The following is a 15,927-nucleotide window of genomic DNA, read 5'->3' as shown; positions in this document are numbered from 1 at the left end:
ATCTGTTTGACTGCCACTGTTAACAGAAGACATTTAGCAGCCTTGACTTGTGTGCTGTCGAGTGTGGATTGTTAGTCAGAAGAGAGATTTTCTGTCAATTAAAGAAAATCTGCCACCTCCATTTGTAAAAGACTGAGATAAACTTCTAATGTTGTGTAACCCCACACATACATCCAGGATTGAACTTACTTAAAAAAAAAAAAAAAAAAGTAAATACTGTAAAATATTTACGTAAAATCGAAACAGCACAGCGGCAAATCGGATAATGTCACTTGTAAGTCAAAACGAACTTTGGTAACATTACTATGTTTTTGCTGGAATGAGAAATGTTTCTTTGACCCAGACACATCTGTGTTGTACGGACCTCCTTTCAGCGCTTACCTTCCACCCATAGGGTGTGCGGGGTGAGGCTGCTGAGCAGGGTGTACAGGGTGGGCAGCGTGCCAGTGCTCGTGAGCTGAGGGAATGTTTTGTTTATATTGAGCCTAAAACAAGGAAAACAACAACAACAACAACAACAACAATAATATTGATGGACAATAATAAACGTTTTTAATTTTTAAGTTTATCATTTATACTGCACTACATTTATCTGGTAAAGTGCTTCCTTCACGGTTTGATTCATGGTCCGGCCATGTTGACAGTCCAGTTTGTTGTCATTGTTTATAACACATACTTTACTACCTTAATCAAGTAAAGTACTCCCTTGATAATTCACCAATTGCGTTAATTCAAGGTTAGATCATGTTGACGGTAAATTGTACAAGTAGTATATTTCATTATTTAAGGGCCCTTTACAATAATATTTTTGGATGTGTGTAAGGTATGTCAGATTGTGAAACAGAGGGGGCACTGCTTTATGAAATAAAATCTTACCTGATAAATATTAGCATTTGGATTGTTCTGAGCACTGTAAAAACAGTAACAATAGTAAAAAAAACACATCAGTTAAAAACAAAAACACTGCCAGAACATATATAAATTAATGTGTAAAGAGCATTTATACTCAATAGGCAGAACAAGTGGCATTGTGTGGAATGTGATTTTAAAGTTTCAAGGTCTATACTAAAGGAGGATTGTGTCTAAGGAGAAAGCCGCAGGTTTATAATGCACTCTGAATTTCCTCCTCAAGGGCTGTGTGTGAATAGGTTTTGCCTGCTTCATTACTGTGCACTGGGATTTGTTTCACTGTTCGGATGGAATGCCTAGCCTCTCTTCTTCAGAACGTATGTGTCCGAGTGCGTTCGTGAATCTGTAGGAGAAGTATAAGGATTTTAACCCCCTAGGGTCTAGATTCAAGTAAAAGGCTGCACTGTTTCATATTAAACTCTATTAATCACTATTCAGTGCCATGTGCTAGCTATTTTCTCCCTGTCCCTTTTCGCAGGTGCAGTCCCTGGCCTCTGTCCATATGTTAGAGTGACCTCCCACTGCAATTTCTGCCAGGGAAGGATAGTCTGTTCTGGTCGTGTGTGGCAGAAGACGAGTTGCCTTCAGATCTTCAGCACATTGGGATTGTTGAGGTAATTCAGTTGGTTCTTTTATAAAACACATCCTTTAACCACATCTGACACACTGAACAAGTGGATAACATGAAACCACCTTTAGTTCATTAAAAGGTTACTAGACATTAACTAACCATGACCAGCTAGTTGTTAACAGTTAATACAAGTAAAAAAAAGAGCCCTTTAAATAAATATGTGAGCAAGGCAGTTTTTTAGTATTTCCATTGGCATCTTAACATTTTTTTTTTTTTATTTACAAGGTTGGTATTTAGTGGAATACGTCTGTCAAATGATCTTTTTCCTACTGTGGTTAATCTCTGTGCCTGGTTTTATTTAACCTCTATCTCTAACAGCTATGAAAAAACCCAATAGGATGAAGAATTAGACAACAATGCACATAACTCTCTATCAGATTACTTTAAACATGCTGCCAACTTGCTGATAATTTAACTCTTTTTTATGTATGTATTAGCTGGTATTCTGTTTTTTTGTCCTTCCCATTTTACATGCAGGGTAATTCACAAAACTCAAACAGTTTCTGACGTTCATGAGAATCCTTGAATACAGCTGTTTTGGTCTTTATCAACCAGAAAGTAAAAAGGCTCATGTACACACTGTGGCAGACTTATTATTTCACAGGTCAAAGGGAAGGGTGCCTTTAGAATTTCCAAAACACAAAATATGAAGTGTGCATCTCAAAAGGTTCACGAGATACTAATTGTAGTTCCAGCGGCAGAAGGCTGAACTCTAATTAAGAAATTATTTCCTGCTCTCTAAATAAAAATTTTCATTGGCAGTACAGGATTATTCTAACACTATGTATACACCATCCAACTCAATACAAAAATAGCTACAGGAAGGGAAAACAACCCCATTATCCTGAGGCAGGTAAAACTAAAATGTGCTAAAAGTAGCGTCTCATCAAAATTATCAATAAATCTGCATCTTGACAGGTTTGTAATGCTGTATTGATTTTAGAGCTGCTGTTTTGTACATTTATAAGAGAAAAAATGCTATGGTTCTGTATTTTAGAAATCCAGCTAGAGTACCAATGACTTACTACTGGTCTGGAATGCATGCTGTGATTTGCAACAGCCTGTCGCCTAAATCCAATGATGATCGCTGTAATAACAACCCAACCAGTCCTGTCACCTCTTCTCAGAGGAAATACAGTAAATACAGTATAATCGTAAATCTCGAAAAACTATTCACTTCTAAATCTTTTGTAGTCATTTTTGTATTACTTTAGTATAAATACATGTTAATTTGGATTTATATGTTGAAAAGACACACATTTGCCCGTTTTCCCATTGGAAATAGTGATATTTTCAAATATCACTGTCCTGGTCACAAAAGCAAAGTTTGTGGGGAATAATAGTCATTTTCTATACTTTTGAGGCATAAGCAATTAGAAAATAACACTTACTACCCAGGAACAAAAAAAAAAAAAAATTGTTACACGGTGTTATCAGCAGCAACAAAAGGCACGCCTTTATATTTCCATTCACAGTGTGCTTTTTGTTTTGCACTCCTTATGGCTGGCATGAAAGAATGTTTTCTTATTGTGGTATGCGATTTGGATATTCTTTTTTTTTTTTTAAATACTGTAAGACACAACCATTGCTGCATTCAAACTTAAAAAAAAAACTATTGTATATTGTAGCAATTGTTCGTAAATCTTACCATAGGTGTGCAGGTTTTGCTGGATTGTTTGCTTTTAAAAGAGAAAAAAGAGGAAACAGGTTTGTCAACACTATCACATTTTACTGATGCAGCAAAAGCCAAGTGATTATTGTCTACTGTACCAGTATTTACTATAACCCCTACTGGCATTAAAACATGCACTGTATATTCTTGCAGATTCTGTTAAATTGTCAGTAATGCCTCTAGCTCTAGGTGAGGAGATTAAAAAGGATATAAGGATATTTGCAGTTAAGGTAAAGGCTTTTGTGATGGATTGACAATACACTCTCAGGCTTGCTTGATTATAAATACTACTATCATTACCATCACCATTTATCTTTTTTTTTTTCCCCCTGAAAATGACTGTTTACACATGAAGTTTAAGCAATATGGGGCATGTTCAAGCATTTAAACAAGTTTGCGCTGTTTTTTTTTGTACAAGGAGAAACTAGCTGCAAATAGTCACAGGCATAGCAAGAAACAACGAAGGTCGCTGTAGGAGCTCTTCAATTAACCCCAAGGTTTGGTTTTCGATTAAATTAAATCAAAACAAAGATTTAATGCCTAAACTGGATTTCCTCTACCCCGGGGGAGTAGCAGGGATTACAGTGTCTGTGCACATTATATACAGTTATGAAATTGCTAAGGTGGCAAAAAATAAAACCCCTCAGGAAACGAGTTTGTCCAGGTACTGATCTTAACAAAAAAGACACTGGGTGTCAAGCAGCAAAAATACGGTATCCTCTTCCTTTCTTAACCATTTCCAAACTACCAATAAAATCCGGGCTGCAGGATCACAATGCATTATAAAATAATGGCCCTACTGCAATTAATACCAGCCCAGAGTAAAGGCCAGGTAGAGCTCTGTAAATGGTTTTGTAGTCTTGTACTTAGTGATGTTAAATCAGGGGATCAATGAATTACCCTTGACCAGGCAAAGCTAACTAGTACAATACAAATAAGGAGTATTTTATCAAATCAGATGGAACTGTAGACTGACATTTTCCAGAGGGAGTATGAATGTTTCACCAGTAATCCAGAATATTATGCATAGATTTTACAGTGAAATGCTTTTATGATTGAAATGTCAAATGGTACAATGCTGACGAAATTCAGCCTTGGATAAACTTCGCCTTCAGTTTCCCAGATTGGACAGACTGCAATGCAAGTTGTAAAGAAGCTGTACCTTTAACAGTGGACTGCCTTCGTGATGGGTACCGTTTACTGGGCCTCCTTTCAAACGTGCTCGTCCGCCGTAGTCTGCCGTGAGTTGCCTGATACTCTGTTCGACCACTGATACAGGGAAGAATACAAAATAATAGTAGATATTATAGATATTTATAATTAGTCCTCATTGCTGTATTTTCTTTTTATCACATGTATTTCAGGGGTAAACAATCAACTGTTCCCCTTCCAGGACTAGAATCACAAAAAGTAAAAAATGGTAATATTGTAACAATAACAACAACAACAATAATAATAATAATACAAATAAAACATATATGTGATGTAACTGTAATGGCTTTTAAAACATAAAAAGTTTAAAAGATGAAACATGTTGCTATGTGTAACTACTTCTAAAAAGAAGAAATGGGTGAATTGAACAGCGTCAATCCCAATCCCAATATCAATACTGTGATAAAGTGTTGGATAACCGGTTTATCAGTCTTAGACCCCGTTCACACTTGCGGTTCAGGCCAGCCCAGGGCCGCATTATCTCATGCTTGAACACTCGCAAAATTAAAAGGCGGCCCCGGGCCAGGTGAAATTTAGACCAGCTTTTTGATGGTAGAATGGGTCGTAATGTCCCCCTGTACATACGCCAAGCATATCGCATCTGCCACCCAGTGCGCTAGACATTGCTTCGATAAGGCCTGACCTCTAGAGCGGGACCCGTAGCAGACAAACAGATGGTTGGACTGTCTCCATGACGCCATCCTATCCAAATAACAGCGCAGAGCCCGAACTGGGCATAGCGTGTGTTGTCTACAGTCCTCCACGGACTCGTGCAGGGGAGGTCTGAAAGTTTCCAAAACCATTGATTGGTTAATATGGAATGAGGATACCACCTTTGGCAAAAAAAATGGATTTGTTCTTAATGTTACCCGCAAGTCATTCCCAGTGAAAGCCATACATGTGACATCGATGGACAGCGCATGAAGCTCACTTACTCGTCTGGCAGACATAATGGCTATTAAAAATGCCACTGTCAATGAAACAGGGCACAGTTCTGCTGACGCCATGGGCTCAAATGAGGGACCCATAAGGGCCTGCAATACCAGTTCTAGATTCCACTTGGGGACCATACTTTTCATGGGAGGACGAATCCTCCGAGTCCCTTTTAGATTGCACTGCCAGGAAATGTGCCCCAGGGGACAGAGTCAATTCTGTCATGGCACGATGATATTGCTGCCAGGTATACATTCAAAGTGGACGCTGATTTTCCTGCATCAAACAAGTGTTGTAAAAAGGTTAATATCGTCTCAATAGGGCAAGTCACAGGATCGTGACTTTTGGCAAGGCACCAGTCTTGGAAAACATTCCATTTATATGAGTACTGGGCTCTAGTACTCTGCGCCCTAGCAGACTGTAGTGTCTCTACTACTGTATCTGGCAAACCTCGCCTAAACAGAAGGCTCCGTTCAATGGCCAGACCCAGAGTTGGAGCTGGGCTCGGTTCGGGTGCCATAATAGACCCTCACTTGGCTAAGGAGGTCCTTGCGCAGTGGGAGCTGCCACGACTGATCCGACAACATGTCAGAGAGGAGAGCAAACCAGGGATGTCTCGGCCATCTGGGTGCAACCAGCAAAACCTGAGCTCTGTCCACCCTGATCCTCTCTAGTGTCAGGGGTAATAATGGTAGCGGAGGGAACGCATACAATAGCCCCTGTGGTCAGGGGTGAGCTAGCGTGTATACTCCCAGGGGGCCCCCGTCTCTCTCCATGGAGAACCATCGGGGGCAATGAGTGGACTCGGCTGTGGCAAAGAGGTCGACTTGTGCTGGTCGAAACCACTCCCAAATCTGCTTCACCACTTTAGGATGCAGCCTCCACTCCCAGCTGTCTGGAGCTCTTCAGGACAGGAGGTCTGCTGTTGTCTACACCGGGGAGGTGACTGCTCTGATGGAACACAAGTTTCTGTACGTCCAGGACAGGAGTCTGCTGCCTTGTTGTCCGCACCGAGGAGGTGAACTGCTCTGATTGAATGCAAGTTTCTGTACGTCCAGGACAGGAGTCTGATGCGTGGTGAAGGCCTGGCAAGCGCAGGCCGCCTTGGTGGTTTATGTAGGCTACCACTATGGTACTGTCCGTCTGAACCAGCACATGTTTGTGCACTAACTGCTGGCGAAAATGAGATAACGCCAGGTTCATTGCATGCAGCTCTTGCGCATTTATGTGCGCTTGCTGCTAATGTCCCTTCCATTGACCTTTTACTCCTCTCCAGTTATAGACCGCTCCCCAGCCCAGGCTGGAGGAGTCTGTAGTGATCACTTCCCTTCTGTGAGGAGATCCGAGGGGAGACCCGAGGCGTAGATTGCCGGGACGGAGCCACCACTCCAGTGTCTTCCGGCATTGTCTGGACACTCGCACCAGCCGGTACCGATCTCGGACCGTGTGCACCTTGAGCGTATTTACCCAGGCTTGAAGCGGGCGCATTCTCAGCAGCCACAACAATCTTTGATATATTCTGACCTGTAGGAGAGCGTCCTCTCTGAATAGGGAGAGTGCGGCCTCCAACGACTGAATCTTGTCTTCCGACAGTGAGGCAAGCATGCTCACAGAGTTCAGTTTGATCCCCAGGAACACTGTGGACTGAGAAGGTACGAAGTTGCTCTTCTGTTGATGTATTGAGAGCCTTAACTTCGTCACATGGTCTATGGCCTGTTTTATGTGCGCCTCTGCGCATGCTTTTGAATGCGCGGAAACTAGCCAATCGACCAGATAGTTCAGGATTCGAATACCCCGCAGCCTGAGTGGAACCAGTGCTGCATCCAGGCACTTTGAAAAAGTGCAGGGGTCCAGTGAGAGGCCAAAAGGCAGCACGCAGAATTCATACGCGTTGCCTTGAAAGGCAAAGCGCAGATATTTTCTGTGCGCAGTACACATCAGGACGTGAAAGTAGGCGTCTTGCAGGTCGATCGATGTGAACCAGTTGCCCGGTTGGACGGACTGGATGATACGCTATGTTGTCAACATGCTGAACTTCCTCTGTTTGAGCAACAAGTTGAGGACCCTGAGATCCAGAATTGGTCTGAAACCGCCATCCCTTTTGGGCACCAGGAAGTACCTGAAGTAAAAGCTGCTGAGCGCATCGCTTGGGCTTACCAAGCGTACAGCGTTCTTCCTTTGAAGATTGGCGATCTTCTGTTGAAGGAGTATCGCCCTCGCTGGTTCGACGGTGGTGGGGAGCACACCGTTGAAGGGTGGCGGACCAATGCGGAATTGTAAAGCGTATCTGCGTCTCATTGTTGATAACACCCAGGAGTCCTGAGTGCAGCCTTGCCATGGGTCGTTTTCATTAATTATTAATGACATTTCGTTCCGAAAGAGAAAAGCATTAGATATTAAATTATATAAATATAGGGTCATGTCAGATCAATCACTCTCGAAAGTGAAGCGAAGGTTCATGGATGTTGATATGAATATGTATTTATAAGTGAGCTACCCAAAGTTATTGCATTGTTTTACTAGGATTTTTACTTGTATGTAACTATATATGTTATTGTTGACTCTTTTTCTGTCAGTGAGACAGGTTAATAAATTATTTTTCTTTTATTTAAATAATAAACAAAATGTTTCAAATGACTTTCTTGTATTAGGTTTCATTTAATATTATTAAATGACACGTAATACAAGAAAAGAATGGCAATCTGTGTGAGAGTGACGTTATGTGCTGCAGTGCTTGCAGGGATGGTGGAGGAGTTATGGGGCAGTCTTTGTTGTAGTACAAGAGTATTGACAGCTTCAAACTTGCAAGAATATGCAGTGTGTATTCCTGTTTGTATAATCAGATAATGTATAAATCAGGTTACTGTGTATCCATAAGAGACACAAGAATACCTGGACTGGTTTTCTTTCACCAATCGACCAGCTACTTTGTATTACTTGTCTTTCAAGTCACAAGCAAACAGGTGTGATTAATGGATCAATAGAAAATGTCAAGATTAAATCCCCTAATATACATATATATTATCTGATTTATTGTTTGGGCTTGGTAAGATATGAGCAAAGTAAAAGCACGTCTCAGTACCTGAATCTGAACCGGGAGCCGAGGCGCACAAAGTCGTTTTTACCCGCCCTGCCATGCGTTGGCTGCCTCAACCTGAAGAAAGCATGGTGCTCCACCGCGCACTTCCACAAGTGCTTGCACGAGTTGGCATTATCCAACCGGAAAACAAACGTGTGCTCCTGTTCATGGCCCTTTACAGAACAAAAGAGAAACACATCACGTTTCAGAAACAGAAACGCTCAGCAGCACAACACCCCCCCAACCTTCACATCTCCTGTAGAAGTACACTAACCTACCTGTTCATCGTCTTCCACTACAACAAGAGTCAGCTTGCTCTTTCTAAAATCCAATCTTGTAATTTTTGGCCTAAAATAAAAACAAAAAACATTTGAAAAATACGAATTTAAAAAGATAAAAAGATATGTAAAATTTAGCTCATTTCAGGACCACTTATGAGCCTGCTGGTATAATTTTTTACAAGCATGGAAAATCCATGGTAAATTCATTGTCAGCACCAGTTTAGCCACTGACTCACTGTGTGTGACCCTGAGTTTAACCTCACTTAGCCTCCTCATGCTCTATCTTTTGGATCTTTGGATAAGACCTAAAATTAAGGTCCTATTGGAAGTGACTCTGCAGCAGCAGTTGTGATGCATAGTTCACAGCCTAGTCTCTGTAAATCGTTTTGGATAAAAGCGTCAAATTGCTAATTAATAATATACTAAAACTATTGCTTTTTTTTTTTGCATTTATTTTTTTTCTACATACAATAATCTCAATTCTACCGCAATATTATATCAAACACAGAGATTGTACATATTTTACAAACACTATTATTAGTACAATTATTAGTTAATAATAATAATAATAATAATAATAATAATAATAATAATAATAATTCACTACTAAGACGAAGAATACTGTTCTACTACAATCACTACTATTACTATGAAAATCACATTCACCAGAAGAACAAGCCTATTTTGTTAGGCCCTTCAAAGACCAATATCCCTGTTGGCGTGAGTCCCAGCGCATAGTCACAGCCGTCTCTGCCCTAGGAAATAGAAAAAGAGGAAGATATTCTTCTCAAGCAAAATATTGTACGAAGCCGTCAAACACACTTTCACTAAAATTAATACTTTATACGCTATTAGTCTGTGTGTTCTTACTCATAACTTATTTCCATTTCTGTAGCCATGGATGTTTGCTATGTTTAACCCTTTGCGGTCCTATGTCGGACCAGGTCCAACATTACAATTTTACAAGGTTTTATCAGGAAAAAGCCGATAAAACCTTTCAATGGCCGAGTGAGACAGATAGAAACCGAAAAAATAAAGAGGCGGATCTGAGCAATACACATAGTCCCTTCACCACAGACATAACACGGGCATAAACAAACAAGATAGCTGCTTCAGCAGCCAGTGCTCAAAGAATATCACAGACATTTGCAGAGCTTTTTGAGATGTTACAGTGATAAAATAATGACTTGGATAGCACTATTGAGGAGTTTGGTGATAGAAAAACTGATCAGGACATGATTTATCAGTATGCACGACTATGAAGAGGTATGTGATAAATACAGCGAACAAGGGCTGGGGCGGCGCTGGAGACGCAGTACTGAGTGTCCTGTTGATATGCAGCGCCTTTTAAACCTGTTTTACTGTGAAAAAAAAACAACTTTTAAACAGCACGTCTAAAATAAACAGTGTGTGTGAAAATAAACTGGGCCAGATGCAGTTGAATAAATGGACCACAAAGGGTTAATAAAATCATCAGACCACTAATTCGTGGAAAAACTACAGTACTCGTTCACAAGTGTCTTCACCTGTACAGTATGTTTTATTTATTTTTTGCTACAAAAATCAATTTTCTTCAACACATTGAGTTGTCATTTGTTACTACTTCTTCAAAGACTGCATCATTTCGAACCTGAGCCACAGCATTCCCACTTACCATCCAATGGTTAATGCTTTTTCAACACAGATTCAGGCCAACCTCAAATACGCTACCTGTGCTGTCAATCACGAGCGCTGAACACTCATTACTTACAACACAAAATGTAACTTCCCATAATATGTGACCATGGCAACATGAATAGAATTCAAACACACTTTGTAAAAATCTAATTGGAATATAATGCAAGCAGGCGGACACTCTCCAAACATTAAGCAATCAGTGTTTTAGTGCTCTCTTTTAGTGCTCTCTGAGTTCATGCAGACATGCTTCCTTTTGGCAGCATTAGACATTTATATAAACCAAACCTGGCTGCAATATAAAAAAATTAAAAAATCTTAAGGTTATAAAATGTGTTTCTAAATTTCTCAAATTGGAAACAGCATATCAAATTTTTAAGGATTCAGAGAAACTTAATTACCAGGGTTGGGGCCAATTCCTGTTTTTCAATTCCAATTCCCTTTTAAAATCAATTTCTAATTCCAATTCCTTTGAAGCAATTGCAACTGGAATTTATATTTTAGAGACATAATTGTTGTGATCGCTCAGCTGTTTTCGTTTGACGCCAATTTAATTCATTAACAGTGACTTCAATTTATGAAATTTGCTGCCACTGTGAGAAGCTCATTTTAACAAAATGCTGCTAACTGCAACTTAGATCAATGATGTGTTGCAATTGATTAAAAGGGAATGGGAATTGGAAAGTGATTTTAAAAAGTTACTGGAAATTAAATTGGAATTGAAAAACAGGAATTGACCCCAATCCTGTTAAATGACTGTATTCTTCAAGTTAATTTGAGGAAAAGCACTGAAAACTCATATATAATGTCAAAGATTGTTCCCACCACTAATTTACCATGGCAATGGAAGTCACTACTTGGGCCTTGAAGTGGGTAGTGGGAGGATAACGGCTAGCTTCTGGCATGTGGCTGCCACTGTTAACCCTTTGCAGTCCATTTATTCAGCGCTTGTCAGGTCCAATTTATTTTCACACGCGCTGTTTATTTTACACGCGCTGTTTAATTTTTTATTTTTTTTTTTCGGTGTAAAACAGGTTTAAAAGGCATTGAATCGCAACAGGACACTCAGTACTGGATCTCCAGCCAAGCCCCACTCCTTGTTTACTGTATTTTTCACATACCTCTTTAGACGTGCATACTGATAAATCCTCTCCTGATCACTCGTTTTACCACCAAACTCCTCAATAATGCGATCCAAGTCATTACTTTATTACTATAACATCTCTAAAAGCTCTGCAAATGTCTGTGATATTCTTTGAGCGCTGGATAAAGAAGCAGCTATCTCCTTTGTTATGTCTGTGTTGTCCCTGTAACACCCTTTTTTTTCCTGGTTATCAGTCCTATCGGTCTCACTCGGCCATTGAAAGGTTTTCTCTGCTTTTTCCAGAGAAAAAAAGACTGGAGACCTGTGCTTTACATCTTTTTGATGATGTCGGACAGGGTCCGACAACGGACTGGAAAGGGAAAACTGTAATGTCGGACCTGGTCTGACATAGGACCGCAAAGGGTTAAGAGCATACATGGACAGCATGACCACCATGACTACAATGGTAGCCTGCATCAGTCGAATACTTGGAAAACTAGCAAATGGCATCAGATGGGCTTGCATGCAGTTCAAGCCCGCCAAGTTGAGAAGCATCTCCATCATCAAAGGCAAAGTAGTGGATAAGGTGTTATATACTGATGTTGAGGCCATTCTAGCAGTGTTAGAAAATCCTGTAAAAGAGTATTGGGAGGCGGTACAGTGGGGATTTAAAAGGAGAGGTGAGACAGCAGGCAGTGCAAGGGCTGAAGAGTATCAGCAGCAGTGCACTACTGGGCAAGCTTAAAGTTTGCGGCTTTCAGTGTGATCTTCTTCAAAGGTTGCTATGGCTGTTTACTGTGCAAGAGGTTTCCTGGTCACAATCCTGAATAGTTCAAACATTAGGAAGTGGCTGAGAGTTATGCGTTAAATGGAAACTGCAGCTGCCAGTCTCAGCTCTAACTGAGGAACTGAAGTGCATTAAGGTTTGGCTGGAAAGTACACTGATGGAATCACGTGACACATGTATCAGGGTAGCTAGAAGTAGTTACAACTGGGAGAAAGTGGTCAGCAAAGGATTTGGTGGAAGATGCAAAGGCTGCCTTTCATATCAGTGATATAATGGAGCTAGTACAACAGGGAAGAGGAGAACTGGGCCTCAGTTGAGCTCCTCCGAGAGGCACAAAGCAGCTCCATCTTAAAGGGGGAAGTTGGTAGTTACTAAAGTGTAAAAGCAGGAGAGGATGTGTGTAAAGGCAGTTCCCAGGCTAAGCAGGGACAGTGCAGGAGATGGGAGAATGTGGATCAGCACAAGATTGGCTGGCGAGACCTGTGGACAATGGAACAGAGGAGGATCAGCTTCCTAATCAGGTCCACATATGACGTTCTTCAATCAATGCAGAACCTGAATGTGTGGGTAGGAGAGAACCCTGCAAGTCCACTGTGTTCAGCACTGGCCATCCTAAAGCACATTCTTACAGGATGTAGTGTCTCCGAACCAGGGTCACTTCACTTGGTGTCCTGACCAGGTGCTGTGATGCTTGGCATTAGCACTGGAAGAACAGCATAAAAGATCAACAACTCGCTGTTAATATCAGCAATAGCTGGCACATAGAGCAACATTCCTCTGTCCAGAAAAGGTTATTAGAATGAAGATCTGCCTGGGAAATCTGGAGGCTGCTAGAGATTGGGTTGTCAAGGATTCGTCGCGCACTCCATGACTTGGCTTCTCAGAGATATTGAATTCAGTGGACAGGAATTGCAATGTATACTGAAGGCTCTATCCAAGGAGGCAGAGAGAAGTAACAACTAGCTCTTGTTGAGGAGGAAAGAGGCCGAAAAGAGAGGTGATGGAGGAAATCAAGATCAATGAAAAGAAATGGATGGCTTGGGTGGGTAATGGCGTGGTGCTGGGACTCCGGCATCACTGTCGACACTTCCTGAGGTGTTGTGGACTAGCTGACAAAACGCCTAAGATGGGAGGTGGCTATCTGAAGCGAAGTGCCACACCCAGCCCATTCCAGACAGTTGCCATGCTGAGGCGCTAGGGAGGCCACACTTTGGTTGATCCCTGGAGCCACAGCACCGCCATTGTATGTGCTGATGTGCCGGGGAGGCCGCAAATAGGCTGATCCCTGGAGCCAGCAATTACACTGCAGCCATCAACACCAGGCCAATAGGAAATTCAAATTACTTGGAAGAAAAGCACAGAATGCTCATGTATTTCATCAAAGCTGCATCTTGGTTGGTTCCCACCATCATTATCTAATTTTATATTGGTGAAAGCAGAGTTCAGTTAGCAAGTAAATAACAGCTACTCTCACATAATAAAAATCAGGATCATCACATAGAAAATCATAGAAAATCACATGAATTTGTTTTTGGACCTTATCCTTGACAGGTATTGTACATTTTTACTGGGGCAGAGTTTACAAAACATGTTAGTGTCATAAAACCTACCTTTACCACATGCATATCTACTCCGTACATCTCCAGCCATTTACATTTATTCAGAAAGCTCAGTTCTGCTTGAGCAGGGCTCTTCCCCCTACAAGTGAATGAACAACGTGTTAGACTGTAGAAAATGCCCTAGGGAAGCCATTGTTTATTGTCTTCACACACAATTACAAAGAGGCACTTAGGCAGCAGCTTTAATCCTCATTACAGGAGACCCAGAACCATTGCAGCCTGAATTTATAGGACTAAAAGCATATAAGTGGATTTTGTTATTTGCAAAGCATCTTTAAATAAGAAGAAAAGCATGATGGGACATTGAAAATGCCTGTTACTATTTGTTGAAAAAATAAATAAAAGGCAAGACTAACAAATCTAGTAGTAGACTTTTTATCTAGGTTTATTTTGCCGGATATGGATAACAAATCACAAGCAGAATGCAACTGGCCATGCAATCACATATATAATTTTTTCATAATCTTTCCCATGTCAAATAATAAAATAGGTGCTTTGATGTCTTAACTATCACTGATCTGCAAAATGCTGTTTAACTTCCGTCTAACAGCCTGTTTAACAGTCCCTGCCGGTTTTGCCTCCCTAACCTGCTGGAGCGCCAGAGCAATGCAACACCCTCTTCGGACATCCAGGAGGCAAACCTGTGTTCCCCTGGCTGCATGACCCACCCTGCACACCACACAGCCACGCTTTACCAGGTGAGCCACTTGGGGTCCCCTGCTTCTGTTCAGTTTTGTGCTTATGTTGTGTCGCAGTTTGGTATAATAAATGTGGCCATTTTAATATACAGTTGCCACCACTTACACCGTACAGGGATATTTCGGGCAGTCATTTATATCAGGCAAACAGCGTTTGCCACTCCCATTGATTTCAGTAACAAAAGGCATTGTTTATACCATGTTAAGCACACCGTATTTCTCAATCTCATTATGAGCCATTCACACAGATTAAAAAAAAAAAAAAAAAGGAAGATTTTTACTGTAGTGCAGATCAGTCAGTTATTTGCACCTCTGTACTGTACTTTGGCTATTTAATCCCTGTACGCAGTGTCAGGTTTATTTACAGTTTGAAAAAACAGCACTGACTGCAACAGCAAGCAATCATGGCTGGAACGAGAAAAGTGATGAGCAACAATGCAACAGTGTTTCAAAAAACTGGGAACAATGTGGGAATGGACCTGATTATGGACTGGGGAAGGGAATGGGAGTACTCTTTAATTAATGTGTGTTTGTAAACTGTGTTATTCTTGTTCAGGTCTGGTAGCGGGAGAATTACTCACTCAAATTCGCTGCGGGTGATTCACGTTAACAGGCAAACGCGCCCGTTCTAAGTGGTGGTGACTGTACTGTTGTTATATAGCTAGACCTGATGAAGACACATGATGTGTTTTGTTTTGTTTTTTCTTTATCCAAATGTTTTAAAGTAAATAACATGCAAGAAGATTTTTCTGCCCAACGTCAGTGGTCATGTCTTTTTCGAGCGTGATACTAGTCCCATATCCACAAATATCAACAATTAAGCGAGGTATGCATGGTTGGTTAACCGTTGCTAAGAACTCTATAGAGACATTCTTTAAAATATATAAATATATACAACATGAGCTGCGGTGTCTTTTAGCACATTACATACTTGGCCAGATTTATTAAGCTTATGCTCCAGTGCAAAGAAAATGCTACTAAATTACAGTTGGCAGTCTTTCATTAAAGACTAAATGGAATTTGACCTGAGGCATGTTTAAACTTAAATTAACCATTCATTGTTAGAGTGAGTACCTTTAAATGTCATTGTAATTACTATTGTATGGCATTTACAATCATTCCAATTGGTTCTGGGCTGTTGTTCCAATATTAAGTAATTATAATTGTTCTTTAAACCTGCCTTTACTTTGGGCTGTGTTGAGCTAGTCTGGTGAATTCCCTGTGCTTCCTCAGTCAATTTAAATCATGTGTCAGTATGACCTCTCACCTCTGCTAGAACCACCTACTCTCTCTATCTGTATATAATTATACCTAGATTAAAAAGGGAACTGAAAAAACCCCCCAAAAC

General features: G+C 40.7%; 1 protein-coding gene across 1 annotated transcript in view; it reads right to left on the bottom strand.

The window, feature by feature from the left end:
- LOC121308929 (band 4.1-like protein 4B) overlaps positions 1-15,927 on the bottom strand; it is a 146,756-nt gene that overhangs the window by 67,835 nt on the left and 62,994 nt on the right. The window contains exons 8-15 of the mRNA XM_041241658.1: positions 13,873-13,960; positions 9,384-9,472; positions 8,715-8,784; positions 8,440-8,609; positions 4,375-4,481; positions 3,189-3,219; positions 877-910; positions 382-485 (exon numbers count right to left, since the gene is read on the bottom strand). Of these exons, the coding sequence (XP_041097592.1) occupies positions 382-485; positions 877-910; positions 3,189-3,219; positions 4,375-4,481; positions 8,440-8,609; positions 8,715-8,784; positions 9,384-9,472; positions 13,873-13,960 (693 nt within the window). The remainder of the gene's footprint in view (positions 1-381; positions 486-876; positions 911-3,188; positions 3,220-4,374; positions 4,482-8,439; positions 8,610-8,714; positions 8,785-9,383; positions 9,473-13,872; positions 13,961-15,927) is intronic.

The sequence above is a fragment of the Polyodon spathula genome, chromosome 3, assembly GCF_017654505.1.
Source record: "Polyodon spathula isolate WHYD16114869_AA chromosome 3, ASM1765450v1, whole genome shotgun sequence".
Lineage (NCBI taxonomy): Eukaryota > Metazoa > Chordata > Actinopteri > Acipenseriformes > Polyodontidae > Polyodon > Polyodon spathula.
Note: the sequence above shows the minus strand (reverse complement) of the source record. Positions and strands in the feature narration are given on the sequence as shown.